The sequence below is a fragment of the Melozone crissalis genome, unplaced genomic scaffold, assembly GCF_028551555.1.
Source record: "Melozone crissalis strain CALT ecotype California unplaced genomic scaffold, PUWL_Pcris_2 ptg000006l_1, whole genome shotgun sequence".
NCBI lineage: Eukaryota > Metazoa > Chordata > Aves > Passeriformes > Passerellidae > Melozone > Melozone crissalis.
The window spans coordinates 16786711-16803397 of record NW_026535784.1 but is presented as its reverse complement, the minus strand read 5'-3'; the positions used below and the strand labels follow the sequence as shown (position 1 = coordinate 16803397).

Sequence of the window (16687 nt, the reverse complement as noted above, 5' to 3'; positions counted from 1 at the left end):
ACTTCTGGACGGAAAAGCCCTGAGCTTTTTCAAAGTTGGGAACTTGGTAAGTGGTATTACTTCCCTTCAACTTCTAGTCCAAAGCCTTTACTGAGAATTTGTGTAAGCACATTACTAAGTGCACTTAGATGAGAACTAGAGTCACTGTTCTCAGAAAGCATGAACTGGTAAATAGATAACAAGCAACTTTAAGCTTTTCTAACTATATAGAAGCAACTGTTCCTTTGGACCAGGGAGCTGAATGGAAATTACCAACCACTGTAGACAGCACCGTACTTCCAGGGGAGGTCTCATCTCACGTGGTTCTGAACTGGCACCCCACCAACTGTGGTTTTGTGTTTGAATACCAAAAAATGTAACAACATAGATGTAGGCATAGATTATTATTATCTTTATTGTTTTTGTTAAAAAGTCAGTGAATGAACGATGGCACTATGCTGTAAAAACACAACATTACTGAGTGATCTGACAGTATGAGGTCCATTATGACAAGATTTTAAACATGAAGCATAAGCTTCGCTGTGGATTTCCAAATTAAAAAAAACAAGCTTAAGAGGTAAATGGATTAATAATAACTGATGTATGTGGAATTTCAATACTAAGTGAATACAAAGTGGACTTGCAAAAACCAAACATATAAAAATCATGTCCTGGGTGAATCTCCACTATAACAAAACACCAGTGCCCATAAACTCAGTGCTTAGTGACTGAAAAAAACTATGGCAATATTCCTAATTCTGAAGTTAACCCAACAACAACGTATCCAAGGGTATTATTGCACAATGTTGCTTTAACTGGCTTGCAAACTACTTTTGCATTACGAAAAATGAGACTTACTCTTTTAGATATGTAATCTTATTTGAAAAATGCATTGCAAAATAATGGCATCCTAATTAGAACTTCTATACCCTTTATGAAACAGTTTAAGCATATCTGGCATATCATAAAGCTCTTGAAATGACTCTACTTCAGAAAAAGTCTTTAGATTTTCTAAAGGATGGGTGGGCATAGAGTAGTAAATAAAGGGGGAAAAAATGACAGTGGATGTTACTTTCCCGGAAAAAAAAAGATGTCTTACATTACACAGCAGATCAGAAATAAATAAGATGAAATTTGAAGAGTCTGAATACAAATCCTTGAATGATACTGCAAGAGTCACAGGCTTCACCAAATTAATGTCAGTATATTTTGTTAAAAATAATGCAATTACTATATACAGTATGTTTATCAGATAATGCTAACTAACAATACACTAAATTAATGGTAGTTAAAGAAGAAATATACTAAACCAACATACTTAAAAAAAAGGAAGGCAACCCCCAGTTATGCATAGTTACATACGATAATGTCCAGCTCCCTGGAGTTCAATGGATTCACACCTTCAAGCATCAGGAAGCAGTTTTCTGAGGTGTAAACAACATAATTAACAGAACCCAGCCAAGCTGTAGGGGAGTTACACCAACAAAAATTTCAAGTCCAATACAAATCACCTGTAAATGGTACCACTGCACAGCTGTAATGGGGCAGTCATCCATTCTAAGGTTTTACACTGACATATTTCTTCAAAAGACCTTCTAAAGGATGTGCTATTTAACTTGGTGGTGATCCAGACACAAACAAAAATGTGACAAACCCAAAGCACTTAGGTTTAGAAGCACTTATTGAAGAATCCATACCATATTTACAGTGTATTGCATATGACTGCACACACTAGCAAGTTTCTCCTGTTTACTATTTCTTATGTGGCATCTTACTCTTCACAGTATTTCTACATACTAAGAAGAGAAGAGTCTTTCCCCAGGCAACCAGCTTCTCTGAAATGGAAAGCCACCATGCCCTTATCTTGCTTTGCCACGGTAAGGTGTGTACAACAAACACGACAATGTCAAATCCCCACGGATCATGACAAAATGACTCAGTTCTTCCCTTTGTTTCTTGCTCAGCTTCTCTGCTCCCTTACAGCTGTGCAGGTCAGTCAGCATCCAGTTCTTGTCTAGTAAGAAGAGGCTTCCCATCTGTATCACCCATCTTTTTTTGCATCTCTTCCACAGCTTTCAGCAGAGCTGCTCGCTCCTGCTCAAGAGTGAGAATGGACTGCTTCAGTTTGCCTTCATTGGTCAATAAAAGCTCTACTGTAGCTTCAAGGTTTTGGATTTTTCCATTAGCCACCTATCAAAGTAAAAAGATAGGAGGGGAGAAAGGATGGGAAGGGAAAAAATGGTAAATTTATTAATGACTGAAACCATCTTTAAACTATTTTTTGAGATGAATATATATAAAATACTAAAGAAATTATGAAAAATTAAACTCAGAATATAATGCAAAGTAATGAAATTAGAAAGTTGCCAAATCTCCAAATTTTATACCAAAGAACTGCAGGTTAAGATAAGCTTCTGTATGGGTCAGTTGGGAGATATTTGGCCAGCCACAGTTGTTGCTTTGCAAAACAAAGACAACTCAACATGTTAGCTGCATCCTCATTTCACCTCAACATTGAGTCCAATGAATACCAGGTTTGAAGGCAAAGGAGAAGAGGATTTAGAGCAATATGCAAATGGAAAACACATTGTGAAAAATTTCAAAAGTTCCCCCTAAAAAGGCTGCAAATACTGGCATTCTACTTCATGGTGAAACAAAGTATTAGATGGTTCAGTCACCATGTGAGACCTGTAGGTACTCTGATAACGTCAGGTACCTGTCTGGAAGTTTCAGCACTGGATAATAACATTTGGAGACAGGATGAGTACAGGGTGGTCTTTGCTTTCAGGAAAGTATTTCCCTTTCTGATGAGCCCACTACCCATCATGTAATTATGATGAGTTAAAAAGTTCAGCCCTTGGGGCTGACAAATGATATTGACCCATTGACATTATCTGGTGATGCATTTCCCTCCCATCAGCAATGGGTCACCTTCCACCCTATGAAACAAGGTCTGATGCAGCCCACCTCCAAGACAAAGGGATTGCTGTAACACTACAGTGTAAGAGAGTGAAGTTCCCTGCTGTGATTCTAGCTGCTGACTTGCCAGTACTCAGGTGGAGATGAGCTTCATAATAAACTGATTAAGGCTGTCAAGTCTATAGGGACAGGAGTGGGTGGAAGATCCCAAAATCACAGAGTGGATAGAGTTGGAAGGAATCCCTGGAGGTCATTCAGGTGCAACATCCCTGCTCAACCAGGGTCCCCTACAGCATGTCATTCAGGACTGTGTCCTGAGTGCTTTTGCATAGCTCCAGTGAGGGAGACTCCACAACCTCTCTGGGCCACCTGTGACAGTTCTCAGTCAAGGACACTGTAAAGTTCTCATGTTCAGGTGGAACTTCCTATGCATCAGTTTCTGCCCATTCCTTCTTTTCCTACTGCTCTGCACCTCTGAGTGGAGCCTGGCTCCATCCACTTTACACCTTCTCTTCATATCCTGATGACCTGCTCCAGGAGCTCCATGTCTCTTTTGTTCTGAGGAGCCCAGAACTGGGCACAGCACTCCTGATGTGCCTCACCAGGGCTGAGTAGAGGGGCAGGATCACCTCCCTTGACCCACTGGCAATGCAGTTCCTAATGCCCCACAGAATTCCACTGGCCTTCTTGGCCACAAGGACACTCTGCTCGCTCATGGCCACCAGGATCCCCAGGTCCTTCTCCTCAGAGCTGCTCCCCAGCAGGTTGGCCCCCAGCCTGTGCTGGTGCCTGGGTTTATTCCTGCCCAGCTGCAGGATCCTGCACTTGCCCTTGTTAAATTTCAAAAGGTTTTTCTGTGCCCGTCTCTCCAACCTGTCGAGGCCCCTCTGAAAGGCTGCACAGCACTCTGGGGTATTGGCTGCTCCTCCCAGCTTTGTGCCATCAGTGAACCCACTGAGGAGGCCTCTGCCCCTTCATCCAAGTCCTTGATGAATGAGACAAATAATACTGGGCCCAGTATTGAACCTTGTACAACACTGCTAGTCACAGGCCTCAAACTGGACTCTGTGCCACTGCCCACAACCCTTTCAGCCAGTTTTCAATCCACCACACTGTCCACTGTCCAGCCCACACTTCCCAAGCTGAAGATCCTTGATACAGGTATTTACACGACATCACATCTTGAATATCATCCCAGAAATCTGTCTTCCCCTTACTGTATCCAACAAGTGCCTCTCCTGACTTCTCTAAGGCTCAACCTAGAACCTAAAACAGGATCAGATCTCACAGGATCAGAATGTACAGCTGAAGCAAATTTTTGTTAGGAGGGGCAATCTAAATCTGCATGATTGACTGGCTTTAGTCAGGAAAAAGAACCAATGTCTGAGAAACCTAAACTTCCCTCAGTAATTATCTTACAAAGTTTATGTCTAACAATAATCAAGAGGTTTGAAACGTCTGCTTCTTACCCTTGAAGTCCCTTTCTCCATCAAACTAAATGCAGTCAAAAGTTCTATAGCAAACATCTGTTATAAAGCAGCCAGAAAACTGACTTCCGACTCAGATAAGCAAAGAATAACCCCTTACAAAGAACAGATATGCTGCCTCTGAAAAAGCTGCAGAATATATATTTTAGAAATTATTATTTCACATAATGTTTAAACAATATGGAAAACAGCTAAAAATTTGCAATAGAAAGTATGCCTTTATAGACAATGCATCCTTTCTAATATATCCTTAAATTGTGACATTAGAATTAGTATACCCATTTTTGGCAGAGTAGTATCCCTGCTGTAATAAAGCAGTGACTGAAAATATAACAATGAAGTTGAAAAAGCACTTTATTTTCAGTTATCTTCTACAGATAAGATTTTAATTAAAAGAGAAGAGGCAGTGTGTTGAATCTTTTCACTAACTACAAGTATATGCTCTAACCACCCCTCAGAATTTCTTCTGCATGTAAAATTTGAGGGCTAAACTAAATAAAACTTTAAGTGGCTACATTTTAAATTCACTAGAACAAACACCAATCCCTCCTCTGATGTGGAGTAGGACAGGCTCTTCTGAAAAGGTGCATAAATTAGAAAATTAGAATGTTAATCATATATGAGATATAAATTGTACCTGCAGTTCTTCCAGGAGATCAAAGTTTTGTTTGCGCAAGCTGCTGTTTGCCTTTTCCAATTTATCCAGTCTCTGATTGTCATTTAAAGAAGAATCTATAAGCTCATCCTGAAGCACATGATATTCAACTTCATAAGCTTGTAACTGCTTGGCAATATCCATTTCAAACACCTGTTGTATAGAAAAATATTATTAGGTGCTGTGCAGATCAAAATTGTTGCTCTTTCAAGGCTTTAAAATCTATTGATCTAGATCTAGACTCAGATATTTAATCAATGCATACAAGAAAATAACTTATTTTTTGGTATTCACATTTTCTATTGTGGAAATGGCAAGCCTGAGGCAGTAGAGTGCAATACATTGGCATTGGATCTACTTAAAAATTTTGCTACTGATTTGCTGCCTGACTTCAGCAAAACTACTTACACTAAAGGTTTCAAGAGTGTGTACTTTTCAAATTTAATACACCTCAGTTTGGCACAAACCCTTCTAGTCATACTCAGAATTAGTTGTCAGTTCAGAAGACATGTGGTCCAAACTCTCCTGTCACATGTGGAAGGCTAAGTAAAATAAAAGCCTTAAATGAAAAACAGTAGACTTTGCTATCTTTATTTATGACTCTATAGTATTTTTACAGACTGAAAGAAAATGAAATTTTCTATCCTTACACTAACACACTTAACAAAAACATATTGTAACATCAAAATAGATTTCTATTATTGTTAAATACAAATCACCAAAATGAATGCTCAGTCTTATCCATGAACATTAGGAAAAACTTTGATTTTAAAAACAGATAAAGAAATTGAGATGCAGAGTGACCCAAGGGGAAAAGCCCTACTATTTTCTTTTCATTTCTGTAGGTTTTGGCAAACATCAGCCTTCAAATTATTCATTAATATGACTCCAATTTCCACTACAAGCAGTGAAGAAGGTAGTAAATGAAAAGGACAAGTGTGCCAACCACAGAACATAGAAGAAATAAAAGTTGTTTTAAAAATGTATTTGAAAAATAGTCCAAGAAGGGAAATTCCAGGGTCATTCTTTATTTTTAAACCTCTTGTACTTTATTCATTTTGAAAATCAGTCAAATGTCAAATGCCATCTGAAATACCTCCTAAAAGTAACAGGGACATTTGCCTATTTTATTTATCTGCTCTGTCTACAAAACTTTAACTGTTGGTTAAAGAAAACATCAGATTATGAAAAGCTTCTGTCATATGTCAAATAAAAAATTATCTTGTAGTTAAATAGCAGCAGAAATGTATGTAACTGAGCATCTAAGCACAGAAGGCTGAAATGCAATTTTAGTTTGATTACGCATAGGGAATTTTCATTTTCTGTGAATCTGAGCATCACTGGAGAAGACACCCTGTTGAAATTTCAATAAAACAAGCAGTGCAGTTCAGCAGGGCAGAATGTTAGTTCCTCTCATGACCACTTTTAGCCTCTGTGCTCCTGAGGAGGAAGGGAAATCCCTGCTGTCATAACCAGAGTATGAAATCTGAAAGAAGGGAAACTTGAGGCAATAAAATGTTTGATTTGAAACCTAGCTAAGTGAAGGCACGTTAAGGCATGGAACCAAAGGCCATGCTGGAGAAGGATGAGGAGCATGGGGATTACCCCAGGAGCTGTGTATGGACTGTGGGCTGGTTAAACAGCTGCTCTCTTCAGAGTCAGCCCTGATCAAAATGGGGAACTGCTCTTCCTTCTACTCACTTCTACCTTCCCACTTCCAGTTTAGAGGAGTCAGGGCTGCTTAAGCAGAGCATCCCTCCCTCCTTCAGCTCAAAGCACATGGTTTTCTGCAGGTCACCTAAGCACTGCAAGTTTTTCAGCCTGGCAGGTAATATACAACTCCCTTTGCCCCTTGGAAATTCCTTCTTTCCTTCCTCCTGCACAGACGTTCTAGTTCTCATCTCCTTCCTTTGACAGTAAGCACCAGGAGCCTTTTTTCTGGCCCTAATGTGAGCTGTGTCCCCCTGAAGCTTTGCTGCCAGGGCTCAGAGGGAGCCCTTCAGCAGCCCTCTGCAGAGCACTGTACTGCTGCTGCTTTCTTTATCAACCCGCGGGCTTTGGTCTCTGGCAGCCCTTGGGGGGTGTCAGCATCTGCAGTTCTGCACAGTACAGCCCCTATGTTCTGGACCACAAAAGGCCTTCAGAAAAACTGGCTAAAGCCCATCTTCTATTTGTCTGAAGCAGTTTAGATGTCAAGTGTAAAAAACACTTAGGGTTTTTAAACAAGGAAGCTGTAATAGACATAAGTTCTGTTTTTTTCATAATGCATAAGTATCATCTGGAGTATTAGCAATGCTGCATCATTTTCTTTGTCTGCTGTTCAAAAGAATTGTATCAAGGATTCCAAGTTTTGCTCTCTAGAGTCACTACTCACTGCAACAGTCTGCACTGCCCCATGTACTCCTGACAGAATTAGAAAGGTGCTGCTGTTACACACTGGGCCAGCACCATAAAGTCCAGTAGAGACAGAGTGGATGTGGGAAGGCTTCTAATTTCATTAAGTAAGGTTAACATTTGTGAGGCTCTTGTAAGTCAATTTTTGCTTCTGATATGAGACTTGGAAGGCAAGCTTTGATGAAATAAGAATTAATTTTCACTAAAGGTTTCATAAAGTGACAATAACCAATGGTTACAATATCATACAAAGCTACTAAGTCATCTTGGTTTACAAATCATCTGCTTCCAGAAGTTTTCAGCATCTTCCAAACTTTAGGGAGTTCTCAGCTTGAAGGAGTAGCTGTTCTGATTTTTCTGTTGAGAACTTAACAAGAGCATTCCTTTCCATACCTCTCATGTGTTCAGTTTATTTCATACCTGACTAATGGTCTTTTCCATCTGTACCAAACCCAAGTTGGGAAGAGTGCTTTTAATAAAATCAACAATAGTTTCTAGATTCTCATGCTGCAGAATCAAGGGCTTGTGGCTTCCCAAAAGGCTTAACGCCACTTTAAATATAGCCTCTGATCCTTGAAGAAAGAGCATATCTGTGAAAACAAGGAAAAAACAGGTTATATCAAGCAAACACATCTTTTGACAAGAATATTAAAGCAAAAAATAGTCAAAGGACAACATCTTCTGATAGGAGTGACCTGGAGATTAGATACATTGTGCTGGACATGTGCTCTTGGCTTTAGAAGTTTTATAGGATCAAGATTATTACTGTGAATACCACACTTACCACACTTGACTAACACAATCACTTATTAATTTGTTTAGTGAGTTTTCACCAAAAAAAAGCAATTCAAGTTTAAGCTAGGTCTACAATAAACTAAGTAGTCAAGTTTGTCAATGTTGCCACTTTTTGTGCATGTAATACTTTAGTGGGCTGTTTTCATGTTTGTAGGAATATAAATTTGAATAGAGATCTACTCCCAATGCCCTTTAAAAATCGTAGTACAACAGGGAAAAAACCTATACCTGAAGACACAACTGAAGATCTGAAATTTGGTTTTTCTCTCATGTGGTGGAAAAGCCACAAAACCACAATAAAACATTTAGCACATGAGGCTAAATGCACACTTTCCAGTAGCCTCAAGTTTCAGGTGCATGTGTTTATTTTTAGTATGTGTCTCAACCACTTCTGTTAATATGCTAATAAGGATATTAATAAATACCCTGAAATCTTAGTCATACAGCTTAGGTGTAAATATTGCAGGTGGCCCTGCAATGACAGCACCTGGCATACCAAGCACACTGAAACCACAATATACAGTGACCTTTCAATGTAATGTCCTTTCCTTTCTTTTCTTTTACAAAGTGCTTATGTATTTATAGAGTAAAGAAATAGAAGTCTGCAATAAAGGCATCAGAGAAGAAACCCAGTCTGTAGAAACAGTATTGCCCTGCACTTGACTTTCCTGCTACTGTCAGAATTTGCTCCTGGTCTCATTGAAGGGCTCACCTTGCTACATACAAAAGCATCTAATGAATTAAACAATACTGATGGAGGTGATAAAGGAATAGAAGATACTGTGGAGTTTTTATCATATTTCCTAAATATAAAATTACTTTGAAAAGGCTTCTCTCTTGTTCTTTCCCTGCTTTGTATTAGAAGCTGTGAATGCAGCCACAATCAATATTTCAATACACAAGCACTTCACATAAGAAGTAGCATAGTGACACAAAAGAAAAAAAAGCCTTGATACTAAAAAAAAAAAGAAAAAGAAAAAAAAAAAAGTAAAGCAAAGAGATAGAAAAAACCCACCATGCTTTCCAGCAAAACTACAGTTATCTCTGATGTAGTGAAGAACCTATGAAAGCACTGGCTAACAGCCTTTCTTAGTAAAACCAAATTCTATTTCCACATTTGTATCATAATGAAATTCCCCTCTTGCACTCTTTAGCTTGCAATGTTGAAGCCATAAGTCATTTCACTCTCTCCCTCCAAGAAAGAAAAGCACAAGTAAAAACTAACCACAAATCTCACTTTCTTGCCATTTGTCCTAGAAGGGGTGTAACATTTTTCAGCTCTGTGTTGAGCTGAATGTGAACTCCCATGGCAGAAATGATTAAAAAGTGGTAACAGAGAAGGCATCTGCCTCAATTCTCTATTGAAACTCGTAAGTATGGGAAAATGATTCATAGGGAAAGCTCTGTATTAGGACAGGAAATACTGAAGAACTGCTAGAAACACAAAGTGAAAAAAGCAAAGCTAAAAAGAATGTGTTTTTATGATTCAGCACCTGCCCCTTAATGATATGCAGATTAACTCAAGGTGACCTGAAAGTTGTTAATGAAAGTCTGTATGACTGAGCTGGTAATACACAGCTGAAATCCCTCTCTCATTTAAAACAGCAAGTACTTAACAAAGACCTGTTTGTTATCCACTCCCCATGCTTCATATTAAGCAGGCTCCCAGCCAACAACAACACAGTGAAGGTACCCAAATTAATGTCAGCATGACTGGCAGCCTACAAGATTAAAAAAATTAAGTTTTATCTACAATCTTGAAACAAAATAAACACTATTCTATCAAATCTCCTCTATGAATAAGTAAGCAGAGGTACTAAAGAACGCATCTTTTGTAACACTCTACTTTCATCAGCTCCTGCTCAGAAGTGTTCAAAGTTTGGACAGATAAATGAAAACTTAAAAGGAGTTTTGCTATTTGATTCATAAAACAGTCTAACCCATTTCTTTTACATATTGCCTGTTAGATGTCTGCAAAAAGCATGCTCTATGGAAATGCAAAAGAATGGTCTGTAACAATTATATAATTAAATATGAGCGGGCTAGTTTCAAATACTAGGGGTTCAGAAATTAACATGCTAGAAAATGGCAGTGCAATCTCAGACTATTAGTAACCTATAATTCAGTCACTTCAGCATCAATATTCTTTCTTCCCAAGGGTTCTAATAAGTGAGCAATGAAAATCTGTATATGTATGTTCTGCAGGAATGTGTGAAGATATAGATCAAAAATTATTGGATTTTAACTTGCCATGTTGCTGCTGACAGCCATTGGCAGAGGAACAGCTCTAACCTTTTTTGTTTAAAGTTGTGTTTCAGAGTCTTTAGTATGGGTGAGGATAAGACTTTACTTTCTAATGTAAGAGAATGTCCAATGTTCCTAACCAACATAGCTCCAGTAAATACTGTGTTAAGGAAATTACTAAATACAAAGGAAATACTGAATTCAAGGAAAATATGAAATACAAAGCTGCAAGTGTTGGTCACATTGAACTTTCTAAAAAACATCAGAGGTTTCTAAGAAGCAACAGTTTCTGTCACACATGCTTTTCTCTTCTTGATCTAAAATCAGATGTGTAGAGATCATGTATCTGTGCCTTCTATTCTAATGCAAAGTCTTTGTTTTCTAAAGCTCTACAATCCTTCAATGACAGAGAAAATACTAATCTGTGTATTAAGGCAGAAATCCAAATATACTGGATACAGAAGGCACTTTTACAACATCACTGCAGTCAATTGCCCCATTCAAACACTTCTTACCATGTACAATACTATGAAAGATTAAGAATAACAAAAAGATGAGCTGATTATAAACTCAGTATATGACACTTGCATACAGCACCTAATTTGATTCCTACAGCTTATTACTGTCAGCTACATACTTGTTGATGCACATTAACCTGCTTTGCACTCTTCAAGGAAAAAAATATGCTCTTTTCCCTGGAGTTTGGATGCTAATCATGGGACATATAGTTTTAGTCTATACACCATCCTTTTCACTGTGAGCTTTTCTAGCATTACTTTTAGCATGCCCTTGAACAGAAACTAGACAGGATTCTCTTTGGTTCTTCCTGAGCTCTATATTCCTATTTGTGGTAGGCAGAACCATATTTTATACTGACAACTGACAATGCTGACAACAAGAAAGTGTCAGTATTAATCTGCTAATGATGAACAATTTCTTCATTGCATCTCTTAAATGACTAAGGAAAATGAAACTGGCTTCTCACTAGAAGAGAAGAACTTGGGAGAAAGTTCCAATCCACCCCACTCATTATGGACAATCCAGTACCACATAATGAAGTGGAAAAACAAACAACTGAGAAGGAAACAAAGCATCTTCTCAGACATCAAACAGTCTATGAAATATACATCCAGAAGATAGCATCAAGGTAAATTCTTAACTGGAATTTAATTAAAAAAGAAAGCTTCTGTAGATATTAAAAATAGGCAACAGAAGTGACTTTAGAAACTAAACCCCAGATGATTCCAAATATTTTGGAACTAAAGCTGTCAGGACAAGAAACACTAGTTTAAATGTCTTGTATTTCTGCAGAGTAAGTCCATGATTACACTGCAAGGGCCATCTCTGTGTGTGTCTTAAAACATAATGCTCAAGCTAATTTTCTGCTGACACTGCTGGAAATTATGATAATGGAGTAAATGGATATATTTCTCAGATGATGTCTTTGTTACATCTCTTTTCAGCTTGAAAATAACTAATTGTTGGTGTTGAAGTGTCATTGTCATAATACAATGGCTGCCTTCACGGCATCAAATTTTACATCCTCTCTAAAAGTGGTTACAAGGTGGGAAAATGTAATAATGGGGATGAAAAGACACTAGGGACTGTTGTTTACTTTCCTCCTCTCTCTTCCACTTTTACTGATATACTGCACATTCCATAGGATGACCTCTGTTGTTTTTCTTCTGTTCACAGTAAGCAAAATATTTCTCCTGGGTGTCTGAAACTGCTTGGATAGTAATGCTATAATAACACCAAGATTCCACATGTAAGACTTCAGAAAGAACAGAGAGAAGTTTTATGAAGAATTACCAAACACTCTGGATACAAATCCAAGGGGAAACTGGGAGGCAAACATGGTGAGAAACCAGGGAGCAGCATAGAGACTGGGGCCAATCTCATGAGCCTCCAGGTGGTTATAGAGATCTCGATGGTAGTCATGAAGAAGTCGAGACAATTGGTACATCTGGATCTATATGGAATAAGAACAAGAGAATAAAGATCAACATGTTTTAACATTCATAACAGCAAAGTCCATGCTTCATCCTTGTCGGAAACAGAGAAAGGTATTTGTCAATTGATGTTTGGATGAAATTGTGTGGAAACAAGAAATACCTGGAAGCCACCTAAAAGACACAGGATGGGTCACCTCTGAGCCTACAACAGGCTCATTTGTAGGGTCATTTGAACCTTATTTGAACACAACAGAAGTCTTTTTATTTATGGTTTCCACAGTTTCCCCAGAAGTATTTTAATTTGAAAATCATACATTTCAGATGATGTATTCTTTTCCCAGATTATCCTTCCCTATTTTTAAGAATTCAATTTAAGTTCAGTTTCTGACAATGCTAGCTATATTGCATTATTATTATTTAATATTAGCATCTTTTACTTAAAAAAAATGAAATCATACCTGCAAAATTGTCATGTCAGGACGATACTGTTTTCTCAGGCCCATGTCAAACATAAGGAACTTCAGCATTTTAAAAGCATCTTCTTCACTCATATGAAGCAGTAAAACTCCTGCTACAAAACTAAGGCCCTGGCAATATCCTACTTCCTGGTCCAGAAGTGAATAGGCTTTCAAAATGTTGTAGAGTGACAGCTGCCCAGCCCCCAGCTGTGCTGAGAAGTACGGATGTGTTGGAAACGTGCGCCCTGTGAAAACAGCTGAAGTTAGTGACTGAAACTAAAAAATAAACAACATAACCCCCAAAACCTTGTCATACTGTCAAATTAAACAGTCTTTCAAAACTGTAGATTCTTTTGAGAAGTAGATTTTGAGTCAACCCACAGGAAGACCATAAGAAAGTTAACAAAAGAGAACAATTGACTCTTATACTCCACCACTGCTTTGTTACAGATTTTTTTTAAAACTTCCAAAGGCAAATTTTTCACTTTTAGGAAAAACCCTCCCCCTATCAAACTTCCACTGTGAAATACCTCAACGGAGGAGAAATCTGAATACCTCTTTTGTTCTAGTATTAAGTGATCTTGTTTTCTGGTTGCCCACTTGTTAAATACTACCCCACCCTTTAGCTCCTGGAATGCTGCTGTGCTACCAGATAATATCAGAACTCCTGTTTCAAGACAAAGCCTGGGGCAGAGTCCTTCTGCCATCTGGGAGCTGCTCTAGCCTGTCACATGGGACAAGGCATTCAGTTCTGAGTAGGTCTCCCTGGCCAGGCTGTCAGAGTTGAATGTTACAGAATAAGTATTTCTAGCTTTCAAATGAGAAGGAGCTTGCATTCCTTAGCTTGAAGGACAAGTTACTGCAGCATAGTCTAAAGGCAGACCTGCACTGCCTCACTCAGGCAGCAAAGCTCGTTTCTTGCTAAGTCATGAAAAAGAGTTACAAGCTCAGCAAGAATAAGAACGCTAAGAAGTTCTAAAAACCAGTAAATGGAGGAGAAGAACTGCTAAACTCACAAACTGATATGCTTCTGAGTGCTCTGATGTTGGCTTAAATAAGAATTTTAGCCTTTATTTTGGACCAAAGATCTCCGACCCTACCCAGAAGAGACTAAATGAACTGTGATATCACTAGAGCCCCAGAATGCTCTAGGTTAGTACCTATTACTTTACTTTTTAAAATGCAATAAAACAGAACCTAATTTTCCTACCATGTTCAGCAAACACCCAGTGATGGATGGTTTCCTACAATGCTAGCACTGTGACATGTAAATTGGGTAAGCAAAACAGCTGCTATACCTTAGCTCTGCACCCATATGCACACTCACAGCCTCAGGAAGCACTATTTACATCTGAGGATGCATCAATTCAACTAAGTGTGAGCAATACTATTACAGCTTTAGCTCACACTGTGTTAGCAAGACCTACTTAGCCTAATTTGGGAAAGATTGTCAAGTATTACAACCACTATATAGTGAGAACATAGCTTTTTTCTTTCAAGCTGTAAGTGCATGCTCTCAGAAGGATTCTTAAAGATTAAGAGAAAATGCTTCTGATGGCCTGAAGGAACACAAGTCAGAACATGCAAATCCCTTCTAGCTGCCTATCCAGTTATGCTGTCTGTTACCATGCAGCACAGCAGTATTTCAATGTAAATCACTAGGAAGTCTTCAGCTTCCTGATTCACCTTATGGTTATGACAGGGCCCAATCCCTCTTTCAGCTAGTGGGCTGGCAAATAGCACCCTGAAGAAACGGCAGCTTGCATGAAAACCACCATGAAGTTACCAATTTGCCAACACAAGCAGTCATTTGTTTCTACAAGAAGAGCACATGGCTAAGATGAGAAGTATTTGTGTGCAGAACCAGGTAGAAAATATGAACAGCTTGCTGAGCCAATAAGCCCCAGTCTGCTACCTGAGACAACAAGCTCAGACTGGCTGTGCTCCCTACTGTCCAGGAGTCATCCCAGCACTATCCCTCTGCTAACGTGTTCAATTAATTTGTCCAGCACAAAACTGTTCACCTCTTACTGAACCACTTCAGTGTCCCACCCTTCACTGCCAGGGCTATCAACACCAGCTATGCTGGACCAAAAGGTATTTGCCAGTAAATGATCTCTGGCTGTATGTTAATGTCTCTCTGAAACACAAAAGATTGTCTGGCACTGCTCAGTCCAGGGGTATGCCTAGATTGGTTTGCAAAGTCTGAAGGGAGGAAATTTACACATACTGCCACTGCCCCTTCCCAGCTGGCATTAAAGCTCCTTGGACTGTTACTTTCCCAGCGCCAAGTCAAAACCAGGCAGGTCTGCCAAGTAGGGGAAAGTGAAGGTGACAGCCACCACCCTCTCCCACCTCCGGTCACACCACTTTCTGCAGAAACACACCTGTTCCTTCACATTCCTATGTATTTTCTATGCACTGCTTTGGTTTTTTGACTTACTTTACCAAGTGTTGCAAAAGAGGAGAAAATAGCCTCTTTTTATCTAAAGCTTAGGTCACCATTTAAGCTTGACAAATCTTCTCACAGTTTAGTACCCACTGAAGACAGTCAGCACATTAAGTTTTTAATAAAATAATAAATGAGGGCTCCCAGACAGTTCTGGGTAAAGGTAATCCTTCCTTATCAGGCAAGAAAGGGGGTAGATCCACTTGCAGTGAAAAATGCTTAAATACTGTTTGAGTAGCTATAAAGAGCAGAATTATGACTGGACAATTTTGTACTACTGCTTTACAGAAAAGATGTAAGAGAAAATAATGCAATGGGTATTAATCATTCAGATCAGTACAAGTACAACTTTTTCCCCATAAATTTTTATCCTGACATTTGGTAACTTGCAGTGCATAATTTCCTTTGATGGAGTTTTTCATTGCAAATTCATTTAATCAAATGCAGTGATAATGGACCTCTTAAACTGACCCATACAGCTTCTCAGAACCAAAGTGTCAGTGCTATGCTCTGCAAGACATTGATTTTTTGCCTTTATTAGGGAAGAGCATATTGAATACTGAGTTCAATGTGGGAGTATCCCACACAAAAGGGCTGTGATCCTCTTGGAAAAACATCAGCTTCTGGTTTCTCACACCAGATTAAAAGCAGTTCTTACCAACAACCTATTATTAAATAGTCAAAGGCATTTTGTGTGTGACCATCTTTAAGTATCTCACAGAGATCACAAACCCTTTTATTAATTTCAGACCACCACTGTACTTACCTAGGTCAATAAGAATTGCATGCTGTTGGGAAGTTAGTTGTTTTAGGAGTTCTTTATAAGGTGTGTCCTTTGGTTGTTGTTTACTTGGAAACTGATGTTTAAGATGGTATTGCTCAGCTAGAAACTTCCAGATCTCCCCACGGTGGTGACGTGGTACTCCTGAGCAGAGAAAGCAATGAAATCAGTAATTTGTACTCCTACTGAGGCTTCTGCTGTAGTTAACAGGATTGAGGAAATGAAGATGCTACACAGTCAGGCAGATCCCTATTGGCTACTTCCAGTGGACCACAGAAGTAGATGAAACTACAGTGCTTTTAGTTCCTCAACCAATAAAAGACATCAGCACCTTAACAGGAGTGATTTAAAACACAAAGAAATACTATGAACTGCCCAGGGCTAATGCTTACATCCAGTCTGAGAAGCACTAGAAGAGGCATCAAGAATTGCAATACTTGTCTCTGAATATGCTTATCTCAAATTTTTCTGTGTAAAGTACACAATAAAGTACTGCGATAGAACTAATTCACACTTTTCACAAATATAGCATGGACTCTGATGTTATGAGTAGGTTTCAGGAAGGTAGGGT

General features: G+C 38.8%; 1 protein-coding gene across 5 annotated transcripts in view; it reads right to left on the bottom strand.

Moving 5' to 3' along the window:
• Nucleotides 1–405: 405 nt before the first annotated feature.
• Nucleotides 406–16687, bottom strand: part of TBC1D1 (TBC1 domain family member 1) — a 92814-nt gene continuing 76532 nt past the window's right edge. For all 5 annotated transcript variants that reach the window (XM_054295765.1, XM_054295767.1, XM_054295769.1 and 2 more), the window contains 6 exons: nt 16102–16260; nt 12887–13131; nt 12286–12445; nt 7855–8024; nt 5023–5193; nt 406–2169 (listed from right to left, as the gene is read on the bottom strand). In XM_054295765.1, the coding sequence (XP_054151740.1) occupies nt 1972–2169; nt 5023–5193; nt 7855–8024; nt 12286–12445; nt 12887–13131; nt 16102–16260 (1103 nt within the window). In that variant the 3' untranslated portion in view covers nt 406–1971. The remainder of the gene's footprint in view (nt 2170–5022; nt 5194–7854; nt 8025–12285; nt 12446–12886; nt 13132–16101; nt 16261–16687) is intronic.